This window comes from Neopsephotus bourkii, unplaced genomic scaffold (assembly GCF_033783945.1).
Source record: "Neopsephotus bourkii isolate Nb327-2 ecotype Australia unplaced genomic scaffold, CSIRO-AGI_Nbou_v1 NB_205, whole genome shotgun sequence".
NCBI classification, from domain to species: domain Eukaryota; kingdom Metazoa; phylum Chordata; class Aves; order Psittaciformes; family Psittacidae; genus Neopsephotus; species Neopsephotus bourkii.
In genome coordinates this window covers 121,543-145,963 of record NW_026900717.1, presented here as the reverse complement: position 1 = coordinate 145,963, position 24,421 = coordinate 121,543, and the positions used below count along the sequence as shown (strand labels likewise).

Sequence of the window (24,421 nt, the reverse complement as noted above, 5' to 3'; positions counted from 1 at the left end):
CACATCCTGAAAATCCATGGTAATGCGGGTGCTTTTTATTAGATACGAATTAATTTGATGAATGTTTTGTGGAAAGACTAGGCTAAGCCAATCAAACTTCATGCTAAACATGATAATGGTGCTGTATAAAATCCAGCAGTGTAGGTTAACCCACAGTAAAATGGTAGCTACTGCAATTTAGGAATAGCTTTGCGAAAAAATTTAAACCTGACAAACCAGTATTGCCTTATTTTCTTTCTTGCACTTGCCGTTAGTGCAGGATAACAACTTAAAACGGAAGAATTCTATCTCAGAACTGTTTCTTTGGGGTTTTTCTCTAGATACGTATCTCAGTCATGACTGCCTGAAGTTTAGCTTCAAGAAATACATTATATCAAGCAGGAAGACTGAAGTGTTTTTTTCTATGCTTCCTTTCTGCATATACAATTGTGGAATGCCCCCAGCTGCTTTACTTTTGAACCATTTAAGGACTTTCACAGATCTTAATTTTGACATCTGCCCATGATATTTTTAAACATTAGGAATAATATTAGAAACTATCATTATCTTCAGTGTTTCAAGAGAACACCATTTCTGCTGACAGAGTAAACAAAGTAACTTTCAACATGCAAAATTCTCCTTTGAGAAGAGTAGCAGCAACTAATTCTAATATAATACATGATATTACTGGTAGTCATTCCAAGTAGTTCAGACTTTCCTTCACATTCACATTTAACACGTACCCAGTTTACATATACATAGCCTCTACCCAAGCAATTTAAAGATTGAGCTGCAAAACACCATTTTGTGCCAATTTTTGAAACAGTGTTAAACTGCGAAGTCTAGATTCTCGTTCACCATCCTTCCACAAAATAATGAGGTGGTCAGCAGAGCATGTAGCCAGTCCCAGTTCACCAAAGTACAGGAACATCTGCAATGAGAGAATTACTATTACCTTGACGCTCATATGAGACTGTCAGCTTTATTAGCTGTCTGGGGTACAACTGGACTAAACAAATACACATTTTGCTTGAACATAAGTATGCAAAATTACAATGTATACTTCCTATATGTTTGAGATATCATAAAATCCCCACATGAAAACAATTCCTTAATTGCACTTCACACTGAAAGATCTCAGTTTAGAAAAACCAGTAAAGCCTTACAGATAGGAAAGCTAAGGTACAGAATATTGAAGAAACTTGTCCCAAGTCAGCAGCAGTGAAGTGCGTGACTTGCATGAACTCTCATCGCCTGGTTTCTTAGGAATAGAAACCACCATCCTGTTCTCTTGCATACACTGTCCCCTTCCCACACAACACCATGGGCTACTATCACCAGGACTGGAAGGATCACAGAGTAAACAAATGTGACAGACATCAGAACATGCCTGCTCATACAGAGGAAGCCAAACCAGCAGGAACTGCAACACAGGAGAAAAGTACAGGAGCAGTGGAGGGATTTTGCAAAAGCAATGGAGCTGACAAGTCACGTAGTCATCCCTGACTTCAGAGCCCTCCAGAAGGCAGCCTCAAATTAGCCACTAATCACAGTTCAACAGCCAATGGATCCAGGTCATTGATACCACTATGGCATGTTTGCAGTGTCCTGACTCTTTGGCTTATGATCTGCCCAGGGGAGCATTCAGGCCAAGGACTGTGCTACAGCCTACCAGCTCTGGCAATAGCCACTTACTAGCTATGCAATTCCAGTAGAATAGTCTGTCCAAGCCCACATCTTTGACAATCACATTTCATCACTACTCAACATTTCCAGCCTCCAGTCTGCCCAGAGTTTAAAAATGGGATTTCCCATATGTAGAACATTGCAGGAAATCATACCCACCATGATCTCAGTTACTCTGTGACCCTGTAGTATCCCAGCAAAGACCCACATGTGCCTTCTTTACTATGCCTCTTGCTGAATTACACAGTATGTCCTCTTTCTCAGATAGCAACTTTTCTTACTGATAAAAGGGCTTCTTTCGGCAGTTTTTCAGGAAGCTGGTAGAGAAGGGCAGAAAACCTTGGAGAAATCCCTGTAGCAGAAAGGTTCACCTTAGCTATTACTGAAAAGATTTCAGCTCTTGGAAGCAGCAGTTCTGAAATCCAGTCAATCTCATGAATACTTGTGAGAAGAACTACTCCAGAACCACACTGTTCCTCTCTACCTGCCCTTCTCCCTGCTCTTGCCAAGAATCTGTATAAAAGGCCACAATAAGAAAGTGATTTGTTACTCCAATAGGCCTGTCAAACACAAAAAAGCGTGAAGAGAAAATGCCATTTAAAACAAAAACATAATTTATTAGGCAGACAGGCACAGAATAGTACCCGATACCAGTTAAGACTCACAGCACAAAGGGCTACAAAATTCCTGATTGTTTTATATGAGTGCTTGTTAAGATTGCAAAATTAAGATGAAATCTGGAACAAACACACAGTTCCCAGCTGTATATTTTGCAGTCCATTAAGAAACCAAATACCCTACGTATATGGATATAACTGCACACACAATCTTTGGGCATTGGTGAGTGTTTGAGTTCTCATTAGAACTTTAAGTCAGTATTATTGTTGTCACACTGCACTAAATGTCCTACACAACTAATGTTTGGAACTGGTGTTCCCAACCTTCAGAGCGAGTCAGAAATTACAGTTCTTTAAGAAACACTGCCAAATTACATCAGTAAGTGATACTCACTTTTTCTTGTTCTTACTAAAGCTCACCTACCTGCACAGCTGATGAATGACCAATCAAATCACCAACCAGCTCCAAGAAATATACAGGTGTATTTTCCTGCATCTTCTTAGTGGCCTGGTTTGCCTGCTTGTTTGCCCTTCCAAATCCCCACATGTTGAAAAACCCTGGAGGGGGAGACAGCAGAGATAAGAGCAAAAATGAATATTTTGGGTTTTTTTTTCCTCTACCTAAAGAAAGAACTACAGGAGTCACTTAAATCTAAAAGCAGGACAGTCTGCATGGCAAAATGACAGAATTGTTGTCCAGCACCATGCTTTTATATCTAGATTATTCACCTTGATGGGGCAAAGAAACATAGCTAGTTTGTCTTTTGTCCTAAGTAGACTTAATTTAGCAAACATGAATTACTCACCTGGATGAGACAACAGATGGATTTAACAAGAAAACCAAGCACTGCCAAAATTAATTAGCTGAACAGCAAAGGTAGATGCAGCTCTGTGATGTTTACCTTTGCTCTCTCTTTGTCCTCCTAAACTGTTACTTTCATAAAAAAAAAGGAGAGAAATGAGGTGGCAGTCTCTCCCCGTGTGTCCTGCACTGAGGCATTAGAGTGCTGGCATATGGATAACAAGCAAATTTCTGATCCTGAATTGCCTGTTTTTACAGTGCCCACTGGCTTTCTCCCTCAGACTTAAAATTATCAGGTAAACTGGAGTGTACATATTGTACTCCACGTTCCATTTAGATAGCAAGAAAATACACGTCTGTGCCACAGCCCCTAGGAGAACTGTGGAATAATACTGGCAGAAGTAAGAAAGTTGGGTTCTGTATACAGCCCATATCAGACTTTCTTACACCCTTCCCTCGGCCCCATCGGCACAAAAAATGTGTGCTAGACCATGGCCCTGGTGCAAGGGAGATAACTGGAGAACTGAACAACTACTCAAGGGATTCTTAGAATATAAAAATAGAGTGAATCAACAGCAGTCCACCTATTGTACCATTACATATGTTTTTCTCAAATGCCTCCAATAATAGACATTGTAAATTTCCAATGTGAAACCAAACGCTGCTTGTCACAAGAAGAAAGAGACTGTACACTAGCTGTCACCAGCAATACTGAAGACAGAAGGTTCCTGAAAAAGACTTTCTAAACCAACCCAGGTAGCAAAACAGGATTTTAAAAAATAAAATTTAAAAAGCAGCCAGGTAGGCAAGATACACCATGAAAATTATTTACAGCTTGGATTAAAAAAAAAGTCCTACAAGAGAGATTAACAGCTCATTACTGTTCCCAGTCTATGATACTAACTACATTGTCCAGAGCACCAGTTCAACACCACAGCTATTAGAGCACAGGGAAGCTGCTGGCCTGGTCAAAGAGCAGCAAGCACTACACAGGCAGTGTCTGTACTTGGCAGAAAACACTTCCTAAAATACTTGCAACTAGCCCTGAGAACCGAGATGCCCAGAGTTAGCATGTAAACGATGTTAGATACAGCTCAAAGTGAGTCCCAGTGTAATTCCAAGTTCAAGAAGGAGATGTGGAAAACACATTTTTCAGTGCCAGCTGCTCATCTGCAAGCTTCTCTTTGGCTTTCTTCACAAGGTCCTGCAACTACTTACCCCTGCATGGAAGAGGGTCCAGCACAATTCAGGGCAAGAAGTGGATGAAGGTTTGTCAGGAGAAGTCATAATTTTTGTTAAATCAGCTGATACAACAGTAAAGTCTAAATAAACTTTATGGCACAGAACTGCTTCAGCTGGACTTTCTAGCTTCCTGTATCAGATCTTGGGAGGCTTGTACACCTATGTCTTCTTCAGTTTCCCACCCACATCTATTACCAGTTGGTTGAATACAAGACATTATCTCTTCTTACAAAGCCTGTAAGCCTCTCTACTACTGTATGGTGAACATCAGCTCTTCCAGTATCCTTTTTAAATGTTCTTTTCACCCCACACTATAAGCAAACCTGTTGGAACCGCTTCAGCTGGCAGCTGCTGCTTTTCTCGGAGCTCCCAAATGCGCACACTGCCATCTTCTGAACAGGAGATCAGCTGCCTGTAAAAACAGTTGTTAAGCAAGACTAGCATGGACACTTATCTGCACAAGTCACCTTGTGACATTTCTATACAAGAAACAGCAAGTGCCTCAGGGTCTACACACAAGTTTGCTAGAACTCTCAAATGTAGCAGGACATTCAGGTGTTCCATATAAAATAAGGTGCATTTTTATCAGGTGGAAAAAAATTACACATTTTCAATCCCATTTTGAAATCACAGGACTCAGTAAAACATAAAATAACAAGTCTAGACTCTGCAAACACAGTTCCACTGCCTTCCATAAGCTTACTTTCATTAAGAACAAACTTTTTTTTTCTTATAGGAAAATAACAAGAAGAAACATACTTCTTTTCATTACATATTTACAACAGTTTAGAACAGCACATGCATTTGCAAGGCCCTAATTTTTATTTTCCAACAGGCTTTTTCTCCATTGAAGAAGGGTATAAAGGGATCTAACAACACAACTATGAGATACTTATAAAGTAGCAAAATGTCCAACTTGGCTGTCAAAATAAGTTACATCTGGAAATTCAACTGGACAAATGCTGGAAGTTATTTTTTGTTTAAAAAAATTTCAACTGTTACAAAATACTTAGCGAAAAATATTTACTGTATAGCCATAGGCCTTTGCTTTATAGAAATAAAATGCTATTAAGCTATATTTTCTCAGTGTAGACAAAAGTGCTTTATCAGGTCTGATTCTGAAAACAGTCATTTTAATGTTAATAATTAAGCATACTATATTTTTTTCACACTGAATTACAATGTTGTATTTTCAAAAATCAGATCAACAAGCTCCATCTAAAATAGGCAGATCAAACTAAAGATCATGTCCCTGCCCCAGAAATTAGATGTAGCTTTGCAGACTGACTCTAGCCACCCTTCCAAGTTCTGCATTTCTTTACTGCATTAACAAAATGTACCATGACTTGTACCTGTTTGGAATCTTCTCAATGTGCAGTACAGAAGAGTCGTGAGCAGTTCTTTGGCAGGCAATCACACGCTTCATTTGAAGATTATATACGTATATGCCTTTCCCAACAGCAGCAAACACACACTGGAAAGAAAATTCAATGGAACAACTTGCAGAAACAGATACTGAAAGATCACTCTGCGTGTAATGGATTTCCAGCAGTACTATGACATCATCTGGCCTGCATTATCCAGCTTGTTTCTGTCCTTGTGTTACTGCTTTATCCCGAACATACAGAATCAGCAAGTAACAGAAAAAAAAAATTGATTTTTTGAGGAAATGAGAGACATGTTCCTATATTCTAAGCAGTTGTTTCATTCCTGTATTTTTATCCTGTACCTTAGAGGCTAAGCAGAAACACATGAACACATTTCTGCAATTAAATATTTATGTTCTTACACTAAAATAATACTCTGTGTTTTGACAAATTCTTGTTTTATCAAGAAAGACTGAAAATAATGGAAGCTGTTCTGCATTTTTGCCTTATTTCTTTTAAACTTAACTGAAGCTGTAAAAAGAGGTCTGGCTTAAACATTTGGGTTCTACAGAGTGTAGAAAAGGAATTCTCTCACAGAAAGGTATTACGCAACACTACAAATACTTTGAACCATTTTACATTCAATGCTCTTCAGAAGTGCAGGGATTCTGTTTCGTAGTCATCATGGCCTTAAGAAGCCACAAACAGCTCACAGATCATTGGACCCAGACCCTCTCACGATTTCTAATGATTTTAGACAACTGCACGTACGTACACACAATAAATATTTGCTACCAAAGGAGGAGTGCAAAATGCTTCCATTCAGTGCGTATTTGGATTTTGAATCTACCCTGTTTAGGTGATAGTACACTGAATCATTTCCCTGAATGGCCTGCTTCCGTCTACACAGCCCAAACATTAATGCCTCATAAGCAGTCAACATTTTGTAAAACTGGTAACCCAGTGTCTTTGACTAAGATTCCATATACTTATATGTATTCAACCATGTTTTGACACTTCACAAAACTCTTTGTCCAGATTTTTGTTGCATTTTAGTTTTTTGGGGTTTAGGTTATTGGAGGGGAGGGGGAGGATTGTTTTGGCTTTTGCTCAGTTGGGATTTGGTTGGGTTTTTTTCTTCTTATGCACATGTGTGGTGGGAGCTCAAATAGCTCTAAAACTGAGCTTAGATTTATGATAGCACTCTACTAAATCAAGCAAAAACACTATGCCCATTATTATTATTTTCCTGGTTTTGTACTACGCTTAATTCAATGGCCTTCCATATCACTTTGCCACCTTAAGTATCTCCCTTACGGTCTTCTGCCTTAGGACAGGCTCTCGAATTCCATATAGTCCTTACAGCTTTGTAAGATGTAAGACTCTCTTCACAAACCGTTCTTTTTTTCTTTTTTTTTTTTTTTTTTTAAACACAAGCCCCAGCAAAACTCTGGTCATTTCAAACCTGATGAAGCATAAATTTTACACCTTGACAGGCAAGTTAAATACACACACACGTATATCAGGACAGCAGGTACACTCCTCAGCATGGTTTCTTAATATTGCCAAACCTTTACCATCCCATTTATCCCTGATGATGTTTTGCCTACGAGCTCAGTGTCAAACCAGACGTTTTCTCCAGTTACTTAACTACCAAGCTGCCTACATAGTTCACAACAGAGGAAATATCAATTTTATTTTTTAAATACGAAGAACAGTGTTCTGCCTTTAGGTAGCAGGTAACAAAGTAATTCATTATAGGAAGTGGTGAAGAAATGTATTCCTATGTAGGAACTTTACAATACGGACAGCTCCACCCTAAAAGCACCTTCTATTTCAGGATATTATGCTACAACTACCTTTTCCTCTGATGATTCAAAAGTATCATAATAAATAAATATATTCTGCAGCAATTTGTTTAGTTCACTTCCATGAAAGGAAGAAAATCCTCAGCAGCCCTGGATTCCACATTCAATGTTTTAACTCCTGAACGTCCCAAAATTCCTTCTCCCTCCCTTTAAAACCCATCCATGTAGTTTTCAAGCAGGGATTCAGAATGTTTTGAAGACAAATTTCAGAACTTCTTCTGAACAGGACTGGCTTTTGCTCCTTCAAGAACTACGGCACCCACAACAAAACCACAGAGACAAGTACATCTTTCACACACATACAGACACACAAACACACCAATGTTTCTCTCTCCAGTATTTCAGGAATGCTCTTTTCACAGACAAATGCATCAGGTAACTATTTGGACCTCAGCCTACATTCAGGATTTTCCACAGCTTTTATTTTGTTACTGTTTGTGTCTTTTAATCCATTTCCAGGAATCCCTTTCTTGCACATTTTAAATAAACCTCTCATATTAAAACAAGTAAACTGAAAACACAAAACACTTGACCTCCTGTGGTAGGTAAAGTCATGGTCATGCCACTTCATTTGAAGTAGTTCACTATTTAAAGCTTTTTACCTCCTCATCAGATGTTAAGTGTTGAACTGAAGTTTCATTTGGGCTTTGAGATAACTTTATTTCTGGCTGTACATCTGGATGAACAGAGGTGTCACAGAAGTTGCACTCAGATGCCTGCTTTGTCCAGTCAAGTGCATCCCAAACTATTAACTCACCCACATGAGAACCCGTCACAAAAGTAGAGTCTAGAGGGGAAAAAAAACCACATACATACAAATCACATTATATTAAAACAAAAACAAAAACCAACAAACCATTTCACATAAAATTACAATCCCAAGAAGCTAAAAAAGCCTGTTTTCGAGTGAAGCTACGTAGAATGTGCAGTATGTAACTGACAAAAAACTCTCCCTTTGACTGAACATTCATTTGATTACATAGCATAGCTCAGATGAGCAAAAGAAAATGAGCTCTCTCTTGCAGAATTAAAACTGAGAACATCCACCAGGGCACAGTTCAGTATAGCAAAGGCAAGGAAACCTGTCAAATGTACAAGTATTTGAAGTTCATTTGTTGCCTATATACAAAACCCTTCTACTCCTTGCACAAGGAGGGGTATCAGCACCCCTCAGACACAACAAAGTATGTCTCTGCCATAAACTTTAATACTGATGAAAAACTAAATGGATGACTTAATGGCAAGATTGAAGCAGCTGCTCATGAATTTGTTAATCACACATAGAAAGGAACTGCTTCAACAAAACATAGGTTTTGTCTTTTTAAGGCCAATACAGTTTCCCCTTCATAATCAAAAGAGAAAATAACTGCAATGTATATACATTCTCTATCACATCAGAAATAGATTGTCCTGGGCTCTGGGGATGCTCCATGCAAACAAAAAAAGACAGGGAAGAACAAAGTACAAATGGTTTATAGCTGTAGTAGAGTAGACAGAATTTCAGGTAGTAGCTCAGTATTGCCCTAACAAGCAGCAGAGATCGCACCACCTTCCAGGGCCTCTAAATAATGGATCTATATGTGGGCCCACATCTGCACACCCTGAACTTTCAGTTACCTTGGGACTACAACTGCAAAGAATGTGGCATTGTATATTCCATTTTAAGAACCAAAAGGAATGAGAAAAAAGTGCATTTTAAAGTTTCCCAACAGGAAGAAGAGTTCTCACCAATGACATTGCCTCTTTTGTACCCTTTCTACATCATAACCTGCCTGATTTTATTTCACTGTTAATCCATAAATAAAGTCATTATATTTTCACATTCCACTACTATTTCAGCTACACAGAAAGGTACATCTACTAGCTATGAAGTTTCCCTCCAGTTAGAAGTTTGTTCCACAGTTGCAATATCCCACTGGTAACTAAGAAAACTAGTTACATTATAAAATGACTCTTACCATTGACACTGACTACTGACAAAATGTTATCCTGATGGTCAACAAGGCGTTTTACTTCAAGGACATTCCAACCTTCAGAGCCGCCATTACAAGCAATCAACCTGAAAATTACTTAAAAGACAGAGAGATAAGTTGTTTAAATGAGCTTTATCATTCAGAATAAAATGTAGCTATGCTTAAGTAAAACACAGTTTTTCAAAAGACACAAACAAAAACATAAGTGAGACAGTTTAACATGTACAAAGCCACTTATGGCCATTCATAACACCACAAAAACTGGAATAAATTATTTCAGTGTTATTATTAAGGCCTCTTACTACCGCAACTATAGGCTAAAACACTTCAGCCCACCAACACTGAAATTCAGATAATCTGTCTACATCAGAAGTTGCAGAAAGTAGAAGTGAAAAGTATAAACATCTTTACTGATAAGTAAACTAAAAGCAAAACATACTTCTTGATGGCTCATCTGACTGAAAACTATCATTCAAAAGGATGCAATATTCTCTAGTAAGACCATAAAGATCGACAGGAATTAAGACTTTATTTTAACCAATATTGGAATTTCTTTTATATCTCAAGGGCACTGCAGAACTGTGGGAAGTTCAGAAGGAAGTCAACATTGCATACCAATGTCTAAATACAAGAAGACTATTTGCTCCCAATTCTCTGATCAGAATATCAGATTGCTATTCTTAGCAAATGTTTAATCATATTGAGTAAAGTCTGTTTTGCTGATTCAGAGCTCTACTTTCACTCCTGGATTTTTTTATAAAACATTCTATTTAAAAGACTGCATCAACAGCTAGCTGCTGATTTACAGTCTGCACAGACAGAAAACCCTGTCCTCAACTGAGCAACAGAAACCGTCATATTGTCTCATTATAGCTTTGGACAGTATCAAGAGATTGGCAGTATTTCACATTCCCAATGTTAGGATAAGGAGGCTCTAGAGAAGCCTAGTGTCTGACAACTCAAGTAATGAGATCCTGACCTTCTCCAGGACAAATGTAGACCACCACAATCAGATCTGGATAGGTGGCAATAATAGTAATAACAATAACAATAACAAAGAATATAGGAAAGTTTTGTCATGCAGAATTCCTGAATGAGATCAGCATTGTCTGACTGTCAGATAACAGAAAAAGGAAGAAGGCTGCTAATCACACCCTAATACCGTTCACTAGTCCTACAGAATTCCAGCAGCATGCTCTTTACACATATTTCTGATAAGCAGCTATTATAGAAGTATATGAACATTTAACAAAATGCAAACATACTCACTTAGCTCTTTGCCAACAGCTGCCGCAACACAGTTTTTAGGCAATTCAACCAAAGCAGTAATACCTTTGAAAAAATACAGGAGATAAGGGAGAAAAGTATATTCATTGACCATAATAAAACACAGCAAACTGTTAATTCCTTATTAATAAAGTTGTTCATAATCTTTCTTCCATTTACAAGGTATTATAAAAGCATATTGCCTGAAGTGAAAGTTGAACAGCATTAGACATGAAGAGATTACCTCAGATGGAGACAGAGTCAGGAATTTTGGTCCTGAATCCAGGAGAATTCTAAATGTCAAACTTGAAGCTGAGGATCAATAATCTTTTTACTTTAAATACAGTTACGATTTTTATGCCCTAATGCTGGACAGTATTAAGGGTAATTATTTAGACTCTCAACATATGCAGTACCGAAGTTTCTAGATACTGCTACTACCACAGTAAGCATGATACTAAAATACTGTGCAGAGCCAGCTGAAGAATATGTCACAAGATAAAATGCCCAGGTTGCTGTTACTGTGCCGTCACTCTGCACAGAATTCCCTCAATCTGTGCTGCAACACCATCAAAGGAAAACCCCCCAGGGTCTCTTTCCCCAAAAGGGAAGCAAGAGATTAGGAGGGAAGAGAGGGTGCATGCTGCACATCTTATTGATCACTTGTACAACAGTTTCAGCAGCACCTCGTGCAAAACACTACAGTGCCATTTCCACCTGGTATTTGGCATGGTATATCACACTGGCCTAAAAGAAGCATTAATATACTCAAAGATTCAGAAGGTTTTGCCTACGTCTACTTCATTCTATGACAAAAATATGAAAAATATTGGTTCCAACTTTGAATTTTGTTCACAGCTTCATACGTATCTTTGTAAAGTATGCTAATAACATGCAACAATTTTCTTTGCATGGACAGATAATATATAAGCTTATTAACAGAAAAGTGTGACTGACATTGAAATCTGATTACATTTACTGTATTTGTATCAAAATCTGCACTATCTATATCAATAGTATTAATTCTTAATAATAAGAAGAAATGTTTACTGCTTTACTACTAGAAAACTTTACAGGAATAATAAAACTCCCACTTGCTCACAGAGAAAGGCAGCCAAAGCATCTAGTCCACATTAGAGCAAACATGTAGAAATCAGCATCCAAGGTCTAAGCCTGTAAGTCCAAGTTAACTACACTTATTGATGTCTGACATATTCTAAAATTCACACAGCACAGGAGACTAAAAGCAGCCTTAATTCTGAAATTATTAACTCTGACATTTAAAAAAATAGAGAGTGGCTTTAATACATAATGTTATCATTAGAATTAAAGAGAATTTGCCAAGTTGGTTTTGCATCATTATACAGATCCATTTTACTTGCACTTTAACAGCTATAATGAGTCATTTACATTTTTACCTGCATCAGTAAGATGACTGGTCTTACACAAGAGATCTAATTTTCGGTTCCAAACACATAGATCACTCCCTCCAGATAACCATACATTCAGTCTTTGAAGAACTGTCAAACACTGCAGAACAAAAATCAGATATATGTCCCCTGCAAAAGTTCTACAGGGAATTTCTCAGTGAAATGATCATGAGCTTTAGCTAGATAAAGCTGTAAGTACTATAAAATACAGTATTAAGGTGTCACTTTTGTGAGAAATATTTAATGATATACTATATGTTACTTTTTTCTATCAAAAATGAAAAAATTGATTTTTTCAATTTTTTTTTTTTTTTACTATTAACATCCCAGGGATTAGTTTGACTGTAGGCTGCCTTTTCAAACACAGTAACAAAACCAAGCCATAAAGTGACCTTTGTTCTACATCCTTTCAAAAAGAAAACTGAGGTATTAAGAATTCCAAAAACAAATTCAGAATTGTGCTCACTTCCCAGCCACCCATTATGGACCTTTTCTTAAAGCAACCACTCATGTTCATTTTAACACACTTGCCCATACGGTCCATAAGTCACACATAATGGGTACTTATATACAAGAAAACAGCAGACATACCTAGGTTTTCCTTTACTTACCTTGACAGTAGAATGGAAACATGACACTTTCTGAACCTGTCTGCCACTACTGCAATCCCAAACCTGACTTTATTTAATAAGGAAAGTGAAAGGTTTTTAATATATTGTAACTGCTGTGTTTGTAACTAAATGACAAATCCGGAAATAGGTATGGAGAATGTCAGTGTTTTAAATACTGACTGTGTTTTCAGTATTTGTCCAAAATGAGATATTAATAATAGTCTGCTATGGATTCATTTTTGTAACAAGGATTTCAACTACCTGTGAGCAATAACTAGTGAAATCCTAGTGTAATTAGATTATACCTACTAGATATTATCAACCAATAAATTTAAATAACCTGCACCCTGTCTCAATGCTACATTTAAAAGTAAAACCACAAACGCCCATAGAAATTTGAATCTTCTCCAGATATAAGGATACAATAACTGTTCTATCAGCTGATGCTGTTAAAATCAAGTGTTTTTTTTCTTCAGAAGAATCTGATGAAGGAAATGGTGCTATAGCTGTAATTTTGTGTGTGTGTCCATGAAGTTCAAAAAGTTTTTCTCCGGTCTGAAAAATAAAAACATGGAAAACTAAGGTAAAATTTGGAAAATGCTTACTATAACATACAACTGTAGTAATAAATGTCACATAATTTTTTCATAAGGTTTCTAAAAATTTTACAGTCTGAGAATTCTGCCTTAATTTGAAAGTTTGATACGCACTGTTTAGACAGCACAGTACATCTCTATTTTAGACTTCCTGTCGAACAATCAAATTTGTATGGCAGCTCTCCTTAATGCAATTCTAGCGCTCATCCCTTCTCTACAATTTTGTCGATGATACAAAGACACAAAGCAGAAGAGCAGAACAGATATACTTACAGCACTATTTCCATGATACAACTGATGTCTTAGTACAGTAACAAAGTTTTTATCACAGCAAGTAATTAAAGCCTTGTTTCTGCACTGCATGAAACATTTAACTTCACTGACTTTGGTGTCTTTCCAATACAGCTTTGTGTCACCTCTCAATTTAGTCTAATCACCTATACTACAAGTAGGTATCGGTAACAGAACCACTGAAATATACTTAAAAACTTAAGTACATATATAAACCTTAACAGGATTGCTACATATTTGTTGCGTAACTAGTCAACATTTGAGTGTTTACAGCAAACCCAAACATATTTTAAAGGAAGGCTTAAAGCCACAAGTTCATATACACTTCTGCTTTTCAGATCACCAGCTCCTCACAGATATCTATAAAAATCACTATTGTCTTTCCAAAACTTTTACTCTCCTAGCTCTCCTTTGTAAACTCAGATTTGACAGACTCCCTCCACTTCTACATTTTCAAGCCATAGCCCTCCAGCAACTCTTATTTATTCTGCTTCTTCCCTACTAGATGCTTCTAACTCTTCTCTAAGAAGTTAGAAGAAACTAGCTTCTACCCTCTCCAGAGCTCCCAAAAAATAGCTAACCTGAGCATTCCACAGAAATATAACACCATCATCTCCTGCAGATGCAAACCTGAAATAAATAAATTAAAAAAAAAAAAAGCTGTGAAATCTTCAGATGTAATGGTAAAGCCATAAACAGTTATGTAAGAAAAACATTTACAGTATTTGTACATGCATATATATATCTCAGTTTCCGGCTCTGAAGAATAATCACATTTGTAAACCACAAACTTGTAAATCCCAGTTAGTTTATAAACTGAAGTCAGTACATTTAAATAGGTATTTATCAACATATACTTAATATAAGAACAAGGCTTAAGAATTTCAATACATAGTATTATAAACATTATAGAAACAATTCTTTTGTTTGAAAATGTGAGATCTTACACACTGAAAAACAGCAAAAAAACAAGTACTATTATTCAGAACCAACTAACGGCAAGTTTAACAAGTTACAAACTACTCAGCTCAGCCATGAGGAGCCTGGTATTTATGGTGATACTTTAAACTGTAGCATAAGTTGCTTAATTGACTTCTGCTAAAAATCCAGCTTGAAGGCATACCGTATGAGGAAAAAAAAAAGGTTCATATTAGCTTGTTAATTTCACATTAACAAAGTTAGACCTAAATTCAATAATTTTCTTTAGGCTAGACTGAATATCTAACTACCTGCCTACATTTGCACCTTATCACCACCACAGCAACACCGTAGCTGGCACACACATCCCAGCTATCTCAGTAAATGCGTCCTATGAGTTGAGAAAGCCTAGAACAGAAGCAAGACTTTCCAAAGATACTTTAATTCAGTTGTTACTTGCAAATATATCTACCTTCTAATTTTTCCTTTTGTTTTAAGCTTTCACTAAGGGTGAAGTCGATATTTAGAGAAAAAAGATTTGTCCTGTGTGCAAGAAAGTCATGAACAAGAGAAGTTACATCCCTTCTGATTATGCTTCTGTTACCAGCTGTGAATGATTTCATTAACAATATGCTTGTTCTTTCTTTTAGACTCTTTGCAATTACGCTGATTGTGAAACTTGCTAATGTGAAACTTGCTAACAGAGTAAGTTTTCTGACATAAAGCCGCAGGGTTTTTTCCCCAGAATTTCTTCCATATATCCTTTTGTTTTATTCTATTGGGGGGGGAGTGTAAGCTGTATTTTCTTCATATATGTCATTATTTTATATCCAATCAAGCCCCTTCTTTAAAAAGATTTGAGCAAAGAACAATCTTCAATGCACACTTCTAACTACATTTATTTCCTATCTTTAGTTGCCTTTTAGCTCTATTATACCCTGTTTTGTGACAATGACAAGAACTTAAAATAGTAAGACTCTCACAATTCAGGAATAGTCAGTTCTTGAGTAACACTGGAGATGTGTGTCACTTGAACAAAATTTTGGTCTTTGAAAGATGGCATGACTGTAATTCATCAACATAGAAGCTCACTAGAGTGCTGTTCTGTGCATTTTCCTCCTCATCTTCTAACCAGGATTTCTGTTTAAATATAAAGGTATAGCTATTCTGCAGTTACATTCTGTTCACCAAGTTGGAGATTCACAGGTCACCTGCTTCTTTTCCAGTCATGATCACCATCATCTACAGCCTTCTCTGCTTTCTCGAGGCGCAAGAAATGGTCAAATGAGCCCCAAAACCCACTATTCTTCAAATGTATTATGAACTCAGTTTAGTTTAATGTGTCAGATGCCAGAGTATTACATGCAATTTTATCTCAGTCCAGTTTTTGGAATATTCTTGCTGAGGCTTAGCATTCTTTAATGATCTTCCAATCAATATGACCCTTACTTCATGTTCAAAAAGTACAAGAGAAAAGAATAATGATAACACATTTAAAAAAAAAACAACAGTTTTCTGTTACATTTATACAGGATTTATTTAGTATCTTCAAAAACCAATCTGAGAAAATTTTCCACTCACTGGTTTTAGCTGAGCCACTGAGAAAACAAGAAAATCCTTCTGCAAAATTCTCACTAAGACGATATTATCTAAAGACCTGAAGCGTGAAACTTAGCTTACAATAGTTGACAAAAAGCACACAATGGAACAGCTGCAGAAACTAAATAAAAACATTTCAGAAGCTGAGTAACAATACTAATTTTACTGAAAAGAATCAAGTGAAAAATACTATCAGCTGTTTAACAATCCAGAAACTACTATATTCTTGGTAAATAAAACCTCAGCATTACTGTCCAGTGAAGCAATTCCCTTAAATTCCTCAAACCCTCAGAATATTAACCAGCTATATAACTTACTTGTTATCCATATGCTATTTTTATAACCTATCTTCAATGCGGCCATGCAGAGTTTAGTTTTACACTGATTATCATTAGTTTAGCTTCAATAATTTACTTCAATAAAGCCCAAAATTGTGAAAGATTTCTCTGCACCCAACAGTGCATGCAATCTGAGAATACTCTGATATTTCCATAAAGATCAGGTATATTTATTGTGTGTTTTGGGAAAAATGTACTTGGAGGAAAGGTTTTTTTAACAACTTGTCTGGGAAAAAAAGAACTACAAAAAGCCTCACAAGACTCTTCTATTTTTATATGAATCTTCTGGTGGATTACTATAATGTAGACAAATAAATTTCATGGTAATGCATATAACTTGTCTGAAATACGTATTTATGACATTAAGAATGAAAATTGGCAAGCTAAAAACTCTCCATGGACTCTTCTGTGAAATTTTCATCACAGCATCATGGAACAGTTTGGCTTGGAAGAGACATTAAAGACCATCTAGTTCTAACCAGCTTGTTGGGGTAGGGACACCTTCAGACACCTTCTGTTAGACCCATCCAACCTGGCTTTGAACACTGCCAGGGATGGGGCACCCACAGCTACTCTGGGCAACCTGCGCCAGTGCCTCACCACACTCCAGTAACGAATTTCTTCCTGATGGCTGATCTAAACCTCCCCTCTTTCAGTTTAAAGCCATTCTCCCTTGTCCTGACACTACATGCCTAGTACTTCTCCAGATTTCTTGCAGGCCTCCTTTAGGTACTGGAAGGCTGCTCTAAGCTCAGCAACAGAGCCTTCTCTTCTCCAGGCTGAACAAGCCCACCTCTCCCAGCCTGTCTTTATAGCAGAGGTGCTCCAGCCCTCTGATCATCTTCATGGCCCTTCTCTGGACTATCTCCAACAGCTTCGTGTCCTTTTATTAGGAGCCCCACAGCTGAACACAGCACTGCAGGTGGGGTCTCATGAGAGCATAGTGAAGGGGCAGAATCACCTCCCTCAGCCTGCTGTCCACAATTCTTTTGATGCAGCCCAGAATACAGTTAGCCTTCTGGGCTTCAAGCGCACACTGCTGTCTTGGTTTCAATTTTCCATTCACAATATCCCCAAGTCCTCCAAGGGAGGGTTGCTCTCAATCCAGCTATCCCTCAGACTGTACTGATCTTGAGAGCTGCCTCAACTCAGGTGCAGGACCTTGCACTTAGCTTTGTTGAACTTCATGAGGTTTGCAGTGGTTCACCTCTCCAGCATGTCAAGGTCCCTGTGGATGACATCCCTTTCCTCCAGTGTGTTGACTGCACCACACAGCTTGGTGTCATGACCAAACTTGCCAAGAGTACATCAACCCCACTGTTCATGTCACTGACAAAGATGCTGAACAGCACTGGTCCCAACACCAGCCCCTGAGGGGCACTGCTCATCCCTGGTCTCCACTTGGACATCAATACATTGACTGCAACTCTTTGAGTGTGACCATCCAGCCAATTCCTCATCCACTGAGTGGCCTATCCTTTAAATCCATATTTAGACAGATCCGTGCCTGATCAATGTGGAGAAGAAAAGAACGTTCCTACACAGAACACCTGCTGTACGCTGCAAGGACGTAAACGAAACACTTACCCATGTTACCTTAGTGTAGTGTATTGATTAATATATTAGAAATCCCCTTCTGTGCCTAATCCATAAAAGATATAAATTACTAGAACTCCTTAATAGAGATACTAGTGCCTATTACTTACATTCTCAGTTCTAACAGTTTTCTATTTAATTCTCCACATCAGCCAAGAGTCACTATGCTTATTATTGACTAAAGGTTTCACAACCTTACTTTTAAGGCAGATAAATATTTCTTCTCTTTCAGGATTAAGTTAAACCACAGAATATGCAAGGTTAACTTCTACAAAACTAGGCTAAAATCTAGGTCTTAACATAAAATTACCATAATTTGTTCTCTCAAATGAATTCACACTACAAAATGATAATGGCAAATGTAGTGACTTCATCTCTGCTTCATAACCAGTTTTCCAGTTTTTAGAAACCTCTGTCCTCAGAGTTCAAAATAAAGTTGGACCTAATTACAAGGAACTAAGAAACGACAAATAAAGACCGTCAGGGAATATATAAAACAAAAGCACAAAAAGCTAAGAATTAGATGAGAGAAAAAAAGCAACTGACAAACTATAAAAGAAGAACAGCAAGTTGAACAAGACCAAATTGGAGGAGATATGTAATGCAGAGGTTAGGCGTATGTTGAATTTTACTAAAAAGTCATTCTAAATGAAACATTGAGAAGTTCAGAAAAAAGTTTCATTAACTGAAACTCTGGTGAATTAAGCACTAAAGTTTCAGAAGAAAGTATAATACAAGATTGGAAAGAAAGAAACAGCAACATTCAGTATTGCTAAAAATGCTGGGAATGTCATGTTCAATTGCTATAGTGTATCTGTAGAAATCTATAACATTCTTTTGTAGAACCAAAAGATGAAACAGCAGCTGCCCTCAATTAAAAAACCTAACGCATGCATCCACTCAGAACAGAAGCAGACACTACTGCATATTGTCCAGGGTGAAAGCCTGAAAGAGAAGGGTGGAATTAGCTAAAGGTATTTCTTTCAAAATATTGAATTTTTACCAAGAAATGTAACTCCATAACCATTATTTTCTCATGAACGTATAACTTACAAGAGAAGCCAAAAGACATAGTAACATGCCAAAAAAAGGCCTTTTTTAACTCCAGACTTTTCCTGCCCTCCCCACCGAAAATTAAAAGATTTAATTATAAATATTACAAAATTTTCATATTTTCTGAAGTATTGCCAAGGATGCTGGGAAACAATTTGAAATTAATTTTCATACCTGCAATCATCTATTTGCACAAGAAATCGTACTATGTCTTGATGACCTTTCAACACAAGGAGCTCCGTGTAAGGATTCTGTATTTGTTCTTCACCAATTGTCTGTACAGATGATTTCTAAAATTCATAAAAAGGAATGAAATTGATTTTGTACTGACATCATTATTTTCATTAGGTCTTTGTAATGGCTAATAACCTACATATGACTCGTGCAAATGTACAGTTATATTCGAAGTTAAACTAAGTTACTGAAATATAATTTTAACTTAATGAAAATTGTTACAAAAGATAATTTATTATTTCAAGTAAATAATATCTTTCTATAGCATGTATTTTGAATGACAAGACAGCATTTTCTGTTTAACAGAGACTTTTGTACTGCTTTAATCACTGATACACCAAGAAGAAAAACCAGTTTAGTCATGAGCTGTCATGTGGAGTCACCTTCATGACTCAATATCCACACATTCAGTTTTTCATTAAAATACACCTCTCCTGAGAGGTTTGTGAACCCTTCATATCTTTCATCTGCCATTCAATTTTAAAATCCTATATAAAGATGACATATTTAAAACAAACAAGAATAAATGCTGTTCTGTTACATAATATATAAATCATCCATTGGGAATCCATTCTCAAAATACCAAAGTAAATCACTTAAAAAAAAAAAAAAAAACAAGGACGGTTAATCATTTTATAGAACAGCATCTGCAATTACCCCCAACTAGACTATTAATTAAAAGAACAATCAATCAGGCTGATCACCAGACAGGGTCAATAAAATATTGCGCAGGACTGCAGTCTCAAAGTACAAGAGTTGTGCTTATCTCAATCATCAGTTTGTTTCAATAGAAGACAACTCTTTTACCTTAAAGGCCTTCCACATTCTGGAACAACTTGCTATTATTCATTATTTTAAAAATATATAAAACTAAATAGCTCAGTACTAACTTAGTGACAGCACTCTCCTCCTAGATTCATTTTATGCAACAGTCAACATCATCTTACTTTCAGGACTGTTTCTTCTTTGAGGACTTCAACAGAACCTAGACTGTAAAACAGTAGTTACTGCATACTGCACAACATGTAGCATACATGACTAGGAATTCTACATGAAAGACACACGTATTAATCCCAGAAACTTCAACATTTTCTTTCAGTAATATAAGTTACATTCTATTACTTCCATAATGGCACTATAATACTATTCTTCAGAACTTAAGAATGACAAAGCTAATAAACAGGGAAAGAAATCTTGTTTATTTTTAAAATGAAGAGGTTGTCAAAATGCAAGTTCTTGTGATTTTATCTTGGTTTTGTGCTATCTGATGCATTTCATGAAGCAACTGTTCCTCATTTTATGCAATTATGTGAGAATAGCAGTTCCCATTTAAAATAATGCAGTAGAGTCTGCATGGTTATAAAGAAAAGTTGGACAAACATGAAACTTGGGAGTTCAGCTGTCAAAAGCTCATCAAAACATTCCTTAAAAAAAAAGTTCTAAAAATCTTAAGCAAATCTAAGCATCACTGGATGACATTAGCAATACTGTAGAAGACTTCCATTTTTATTTACTAACAGAAATATACATTCAGAAATCAATTGCAATCCTGCTTTTAAAAAGTCAGAATTTGTAACATTAACATCCCAATTCTATATTGTTGTTGTCTTCTATTTAGTACAAGACTGTGCTACTTCTTTTGAACAATGTGTCTAATCTTACTCTTTCTTAATTCTAAGAATGCCTGTGAATACTGATACAGTGCTGATTATATACTACAGATAACAACAAAATAATGGGTTTTCCCCCAGTACTGTCATACAACAAGCTATGTTCTCTCTTCAGATCTTCATTAATATTCACCAGTGTGGGGTTACATGAACATTCCTTCTCTTAATAAATCCATCTTTTACGTAAACTAATAATTGAACTCTCTTGTTGCAACACCAAGTTTTTAGAAGAGAAGGCTAGATGCTGACACTAATGGAATCCACTGCCAACTTGCATGTTTTTATGCAGGACCTGTAAGCATCATTACATCAGTAAAAAAAGCACAATGTTCATCTCAACCTCAGAACTTCCTACAACCCCTGTGATTTCATGTCCTTAGAAGAGGGATTTTCAAAAACTCACTAAAAATATGAATACAACAGTACACATATATTTATGTGTATAACATGGAGCATGAGAAATTAGCTTATATTGACAATGATGCTACTAAAGTTAGGCTGTTCCCATTACCAGAGTCACACTGCTAGAGATATACACCAACTGAAAAGATTCAGGAGCTTAAGTCCTAAACAATTTTCAACTCCATAGTAAAAAAAGAAATGGGTAAGGAGGAATCTATATTTCACAAATTTAGGACAGCTTTGCCAGAAGCTCTGTCTATTTACCCAGTGCAATGCCACTCGAATACATCGGGCCTGTTCATAATTGGCTGATGCCATAGAACAAACTTTGTAAGTCCATAGCCCACACACTGCTATGGGCTTCCGTATCTATTTAAGAAGAATACAGAGATAGTTATGAAGATGATCTTTAGATAAAACAATACTACATAATGCAGGAGAAAAGGACTTTCAGGACTAACCCTTTCCAGTGTTTGCTCTTCACTTTTTCAACAGAGAAGCAAAATTATCATCTTTCAGCAAAACAGTGGTAGGGATGGAAACAGAACCATAGAATAATAGAACAGTTAGAGTTCGAAGGGACATTAAAAAGCATCTAGTTCCAACCTCACTCCCAGGGGCAGGGACACCTTTCTCTAGACCAGGTTGCTCAAAGCCCCGTTCAACTTGGCCTTGAACCTTACCAGGGATGGGGCAGCCACAGGTTCTCTGGGCAATCTGTGCCAGCGTCTCACAGCCTTCTTAGTGAATAATTTTTTCCTAATGTTTCATCTAAATTTTTCCTGTCAGCTCAAAGCTATTCCCCCTTGTAAAAAGAAATCTAGATTTCTTGTAGGCCCCTTTTAGTTACTGTAAGACTGTCATAAGGTCTCCCCAGAGCCTCCTCTTCTCCAGGCTGCACAAACCAAATTCCCTCAGCCTGTCTTCAGAAGAGGTGCTCCAACCCCCCAATTGTCTTCGTAGCCTTCTTCTAAGCTCACTTCAACAGCTCCATGCCCCTCTTGTGTTGGGGGGCCAGAGGTGGACACAGTACTCCAGGTGGGTTCTCATCAGAGCAGAGCAGAGGGGCAGGATCACCTCCCTCAACCTGCTGGTCACACTTCTTTTGCAGCAGTCCAGCATACGTTGGCTTTCTGGGCAGTCAGCACACATTGCTGGCTCATATTAAGATTCTTGTAAGTCAACACCCCAAGCCCTTCTCCTCAGGGCTGCTCTCAACCCAGTCTGTATTTGTGCTTGGGATTGCCCTGACCCAGATGCAGGACCTTGTACCTGGCCTTGTTGAATTCTATGAGATTTGCGCATGCCAACCTCTCAAGCCTGCCAAGATCCCTCTGGATGGCATCCCTTCCCCTCAGCATATCAACCGAATCACAAGGCTTGGTGTTGTCAGCAAACTTGCTCAGGGCACACTCAATCCCACTGTCCATGCCACCAACAATGACCCTGTGCATCATTTAACTAAGCTACAAATGGAAGAACTGGACCACATCTTGACTCATGTTTTTTTCAAATCACAGAATACTAAACAATAGCCAGAGTTTAAATTTTGGAAAGGAAGGCAGACCAACGTAGTTTTCTAGCATATGTTAGAAAGCTGTTGTGTATTTCCCACATTCCTTCTAAAAACTACTGCAGACAAACCTGCTAATTATGACTGCAATATAACCAACATTTTGACTAATGATAAAGGTCAGCGGCATTTCCAAACACTGCCATTCCAAATTGGTGCAGACTGAAATTTGCACCAAAGTAACTACTGGTGTTTGAAAGCCACCATGATATTGTCATGACTTGCTCATGTACAGCAGTCTGGACTACAAAACCACTAAGTGTAAGAAGCCCTGCAACAGTGTTAATGAACTCTAGTTAACTCCAAACTCAGAACTTCAGCAGTGTCTAAGGGACAAGAAAATCCTGATAATCTCTCCCCCAAACCCAGTAAAACTCTTTTCCCAAGTGAGGCAACAGGATGTCAGTATCACCACCCCACATAACTTATTTTATGATGAGAAACTAAGAAGAAATGCTGCAAGACTACTACAAACTACAACTAGGCCACACAAATAATAACTTACTACCTGTAATTTACATCGACCGGGGAGTCCCAAGGGCAGGGCTCCATACGTTGGAAACTACAAAACATAATCCCCACTTGCTCAGGACGTGCCCAACAGCCAGGAGGAAGCTGGAGCGCTCCTGCCAGTGACAGCTCCCAATCCCTTCAGATTGCGGGATTTGCTATTTGCTTTCGTGCTTTTCCCCTCTCCTCTTTCTCTTCAGCGGAGCCTGTAACCCCTTCTATCAGCCGGGGGGTTTTACAAGCTGCGCGCCATCCTCGAAGGCCCCCTGCTCCCGAGAGCTCTGCGCAGGTCCCGCAGGGCCAGCGACCCGCCCCGACGGGAAGGCCACCGCCCTCACACCGGCCCTCCCACTGCTGCCCAAGGCCCTCCACCGGCTCGGTGCCCCAAGAAAGCGGCTGTCCACAGGGGCAGCACTCCGGCCCCGCCCGCGGGGACACCGCTTCCCCTGGCCCCGCCTCCAGCTGCTCTGCCGCTTTCACCACGCCAGTCCGCCACCTTACCTCCGCTAGGCCCTGCGGCTCCCGGCCGCCCCCGATGAGCCACCGCAGCATCGGGAGCGGCTCGGTACGGCAGCGACGCTGTCCCTGTTCCCCGCCGCGGGAGCCTCGGTACGGCAGCGGCGCTGTGCCTGCCCCCACCGCCCGCTGCACCAGCAGGCCGGCCAGCGGCGGGACTCCCCCGTAGAGAAAGGCCTTCTCAATCGAGGACCGCGCGGAGACCAGCCCTCCAGCGGGCGGGGCTGGGAGGGCCTGAGCAGTCGATCGCCGACAGTGTGGTGTGGCGTGCCGCCGCCGGGAGG

The 24,421-nt window shown here is 38.3% G+C and overlaps 1 protein-coding gene across 1 annotated transcript; it reads right to left on the bottom strand.

Moving 5' to 3' along the window:
- Positions 1–689: 689 nt before the first annotated feature.
- On the bottom strand, positions 690–24,178 carry WDR41 (WD repeat domain 41). The gene is made up of 13 exons (XM_061344280.1): positions 24,123–24,178; positions 19,407–19,522; positions 14,310–14,358; positions 13,265–13,396; positions 12,842–12,904; positions 12,219–12,330; positions 10,804–10,866; positions 9,520–9,630; positions 8,164–8,348; positions 5,679–5,800; positions 4,650–4,738; positions 2,707–2,840; positions 690–910 (listed from the first exon to the last, which is right to left on the bottom strand). Exons 1-13 carry the CDS (start codon positions 24,171–24,173, stop codon positions 758–760), a joined length of 1,380 nt encoding a protein of 459 aa, XP_061200264.1. The 5' UTR covers positions 24,174–24,178; the 3' UTR covers positions 690–757.
- Positions 24,179–24,421: the final 243 nt, after the last annotated feature.

Excerpts from the sequence above, each read along its gene's own strand:
- WDR41 (XM_061344280.1), bottom strand. The coding sequence starts at position 24,173 with ATGCTGCGGTGGCTCATCGGGGGCGGCCGGGAGCCGCAGGGCCTAGCG. Across the intron at positions 14,359-19,406 it reads GTGCAAATAGATGATTGCAG|GTTTGCATCTGCAGGAGATG; the intron begins GTATGAAAATTA and ends TATTTATTTCAG. Across the intron at positions 911-2,706 it reads GTCATTCATCAGCTGTGCAG|ATGTTCCTGTACTTTGGTGA; the intron begins GTAGGTGAGCTT and ends CTCTCATTGCAG.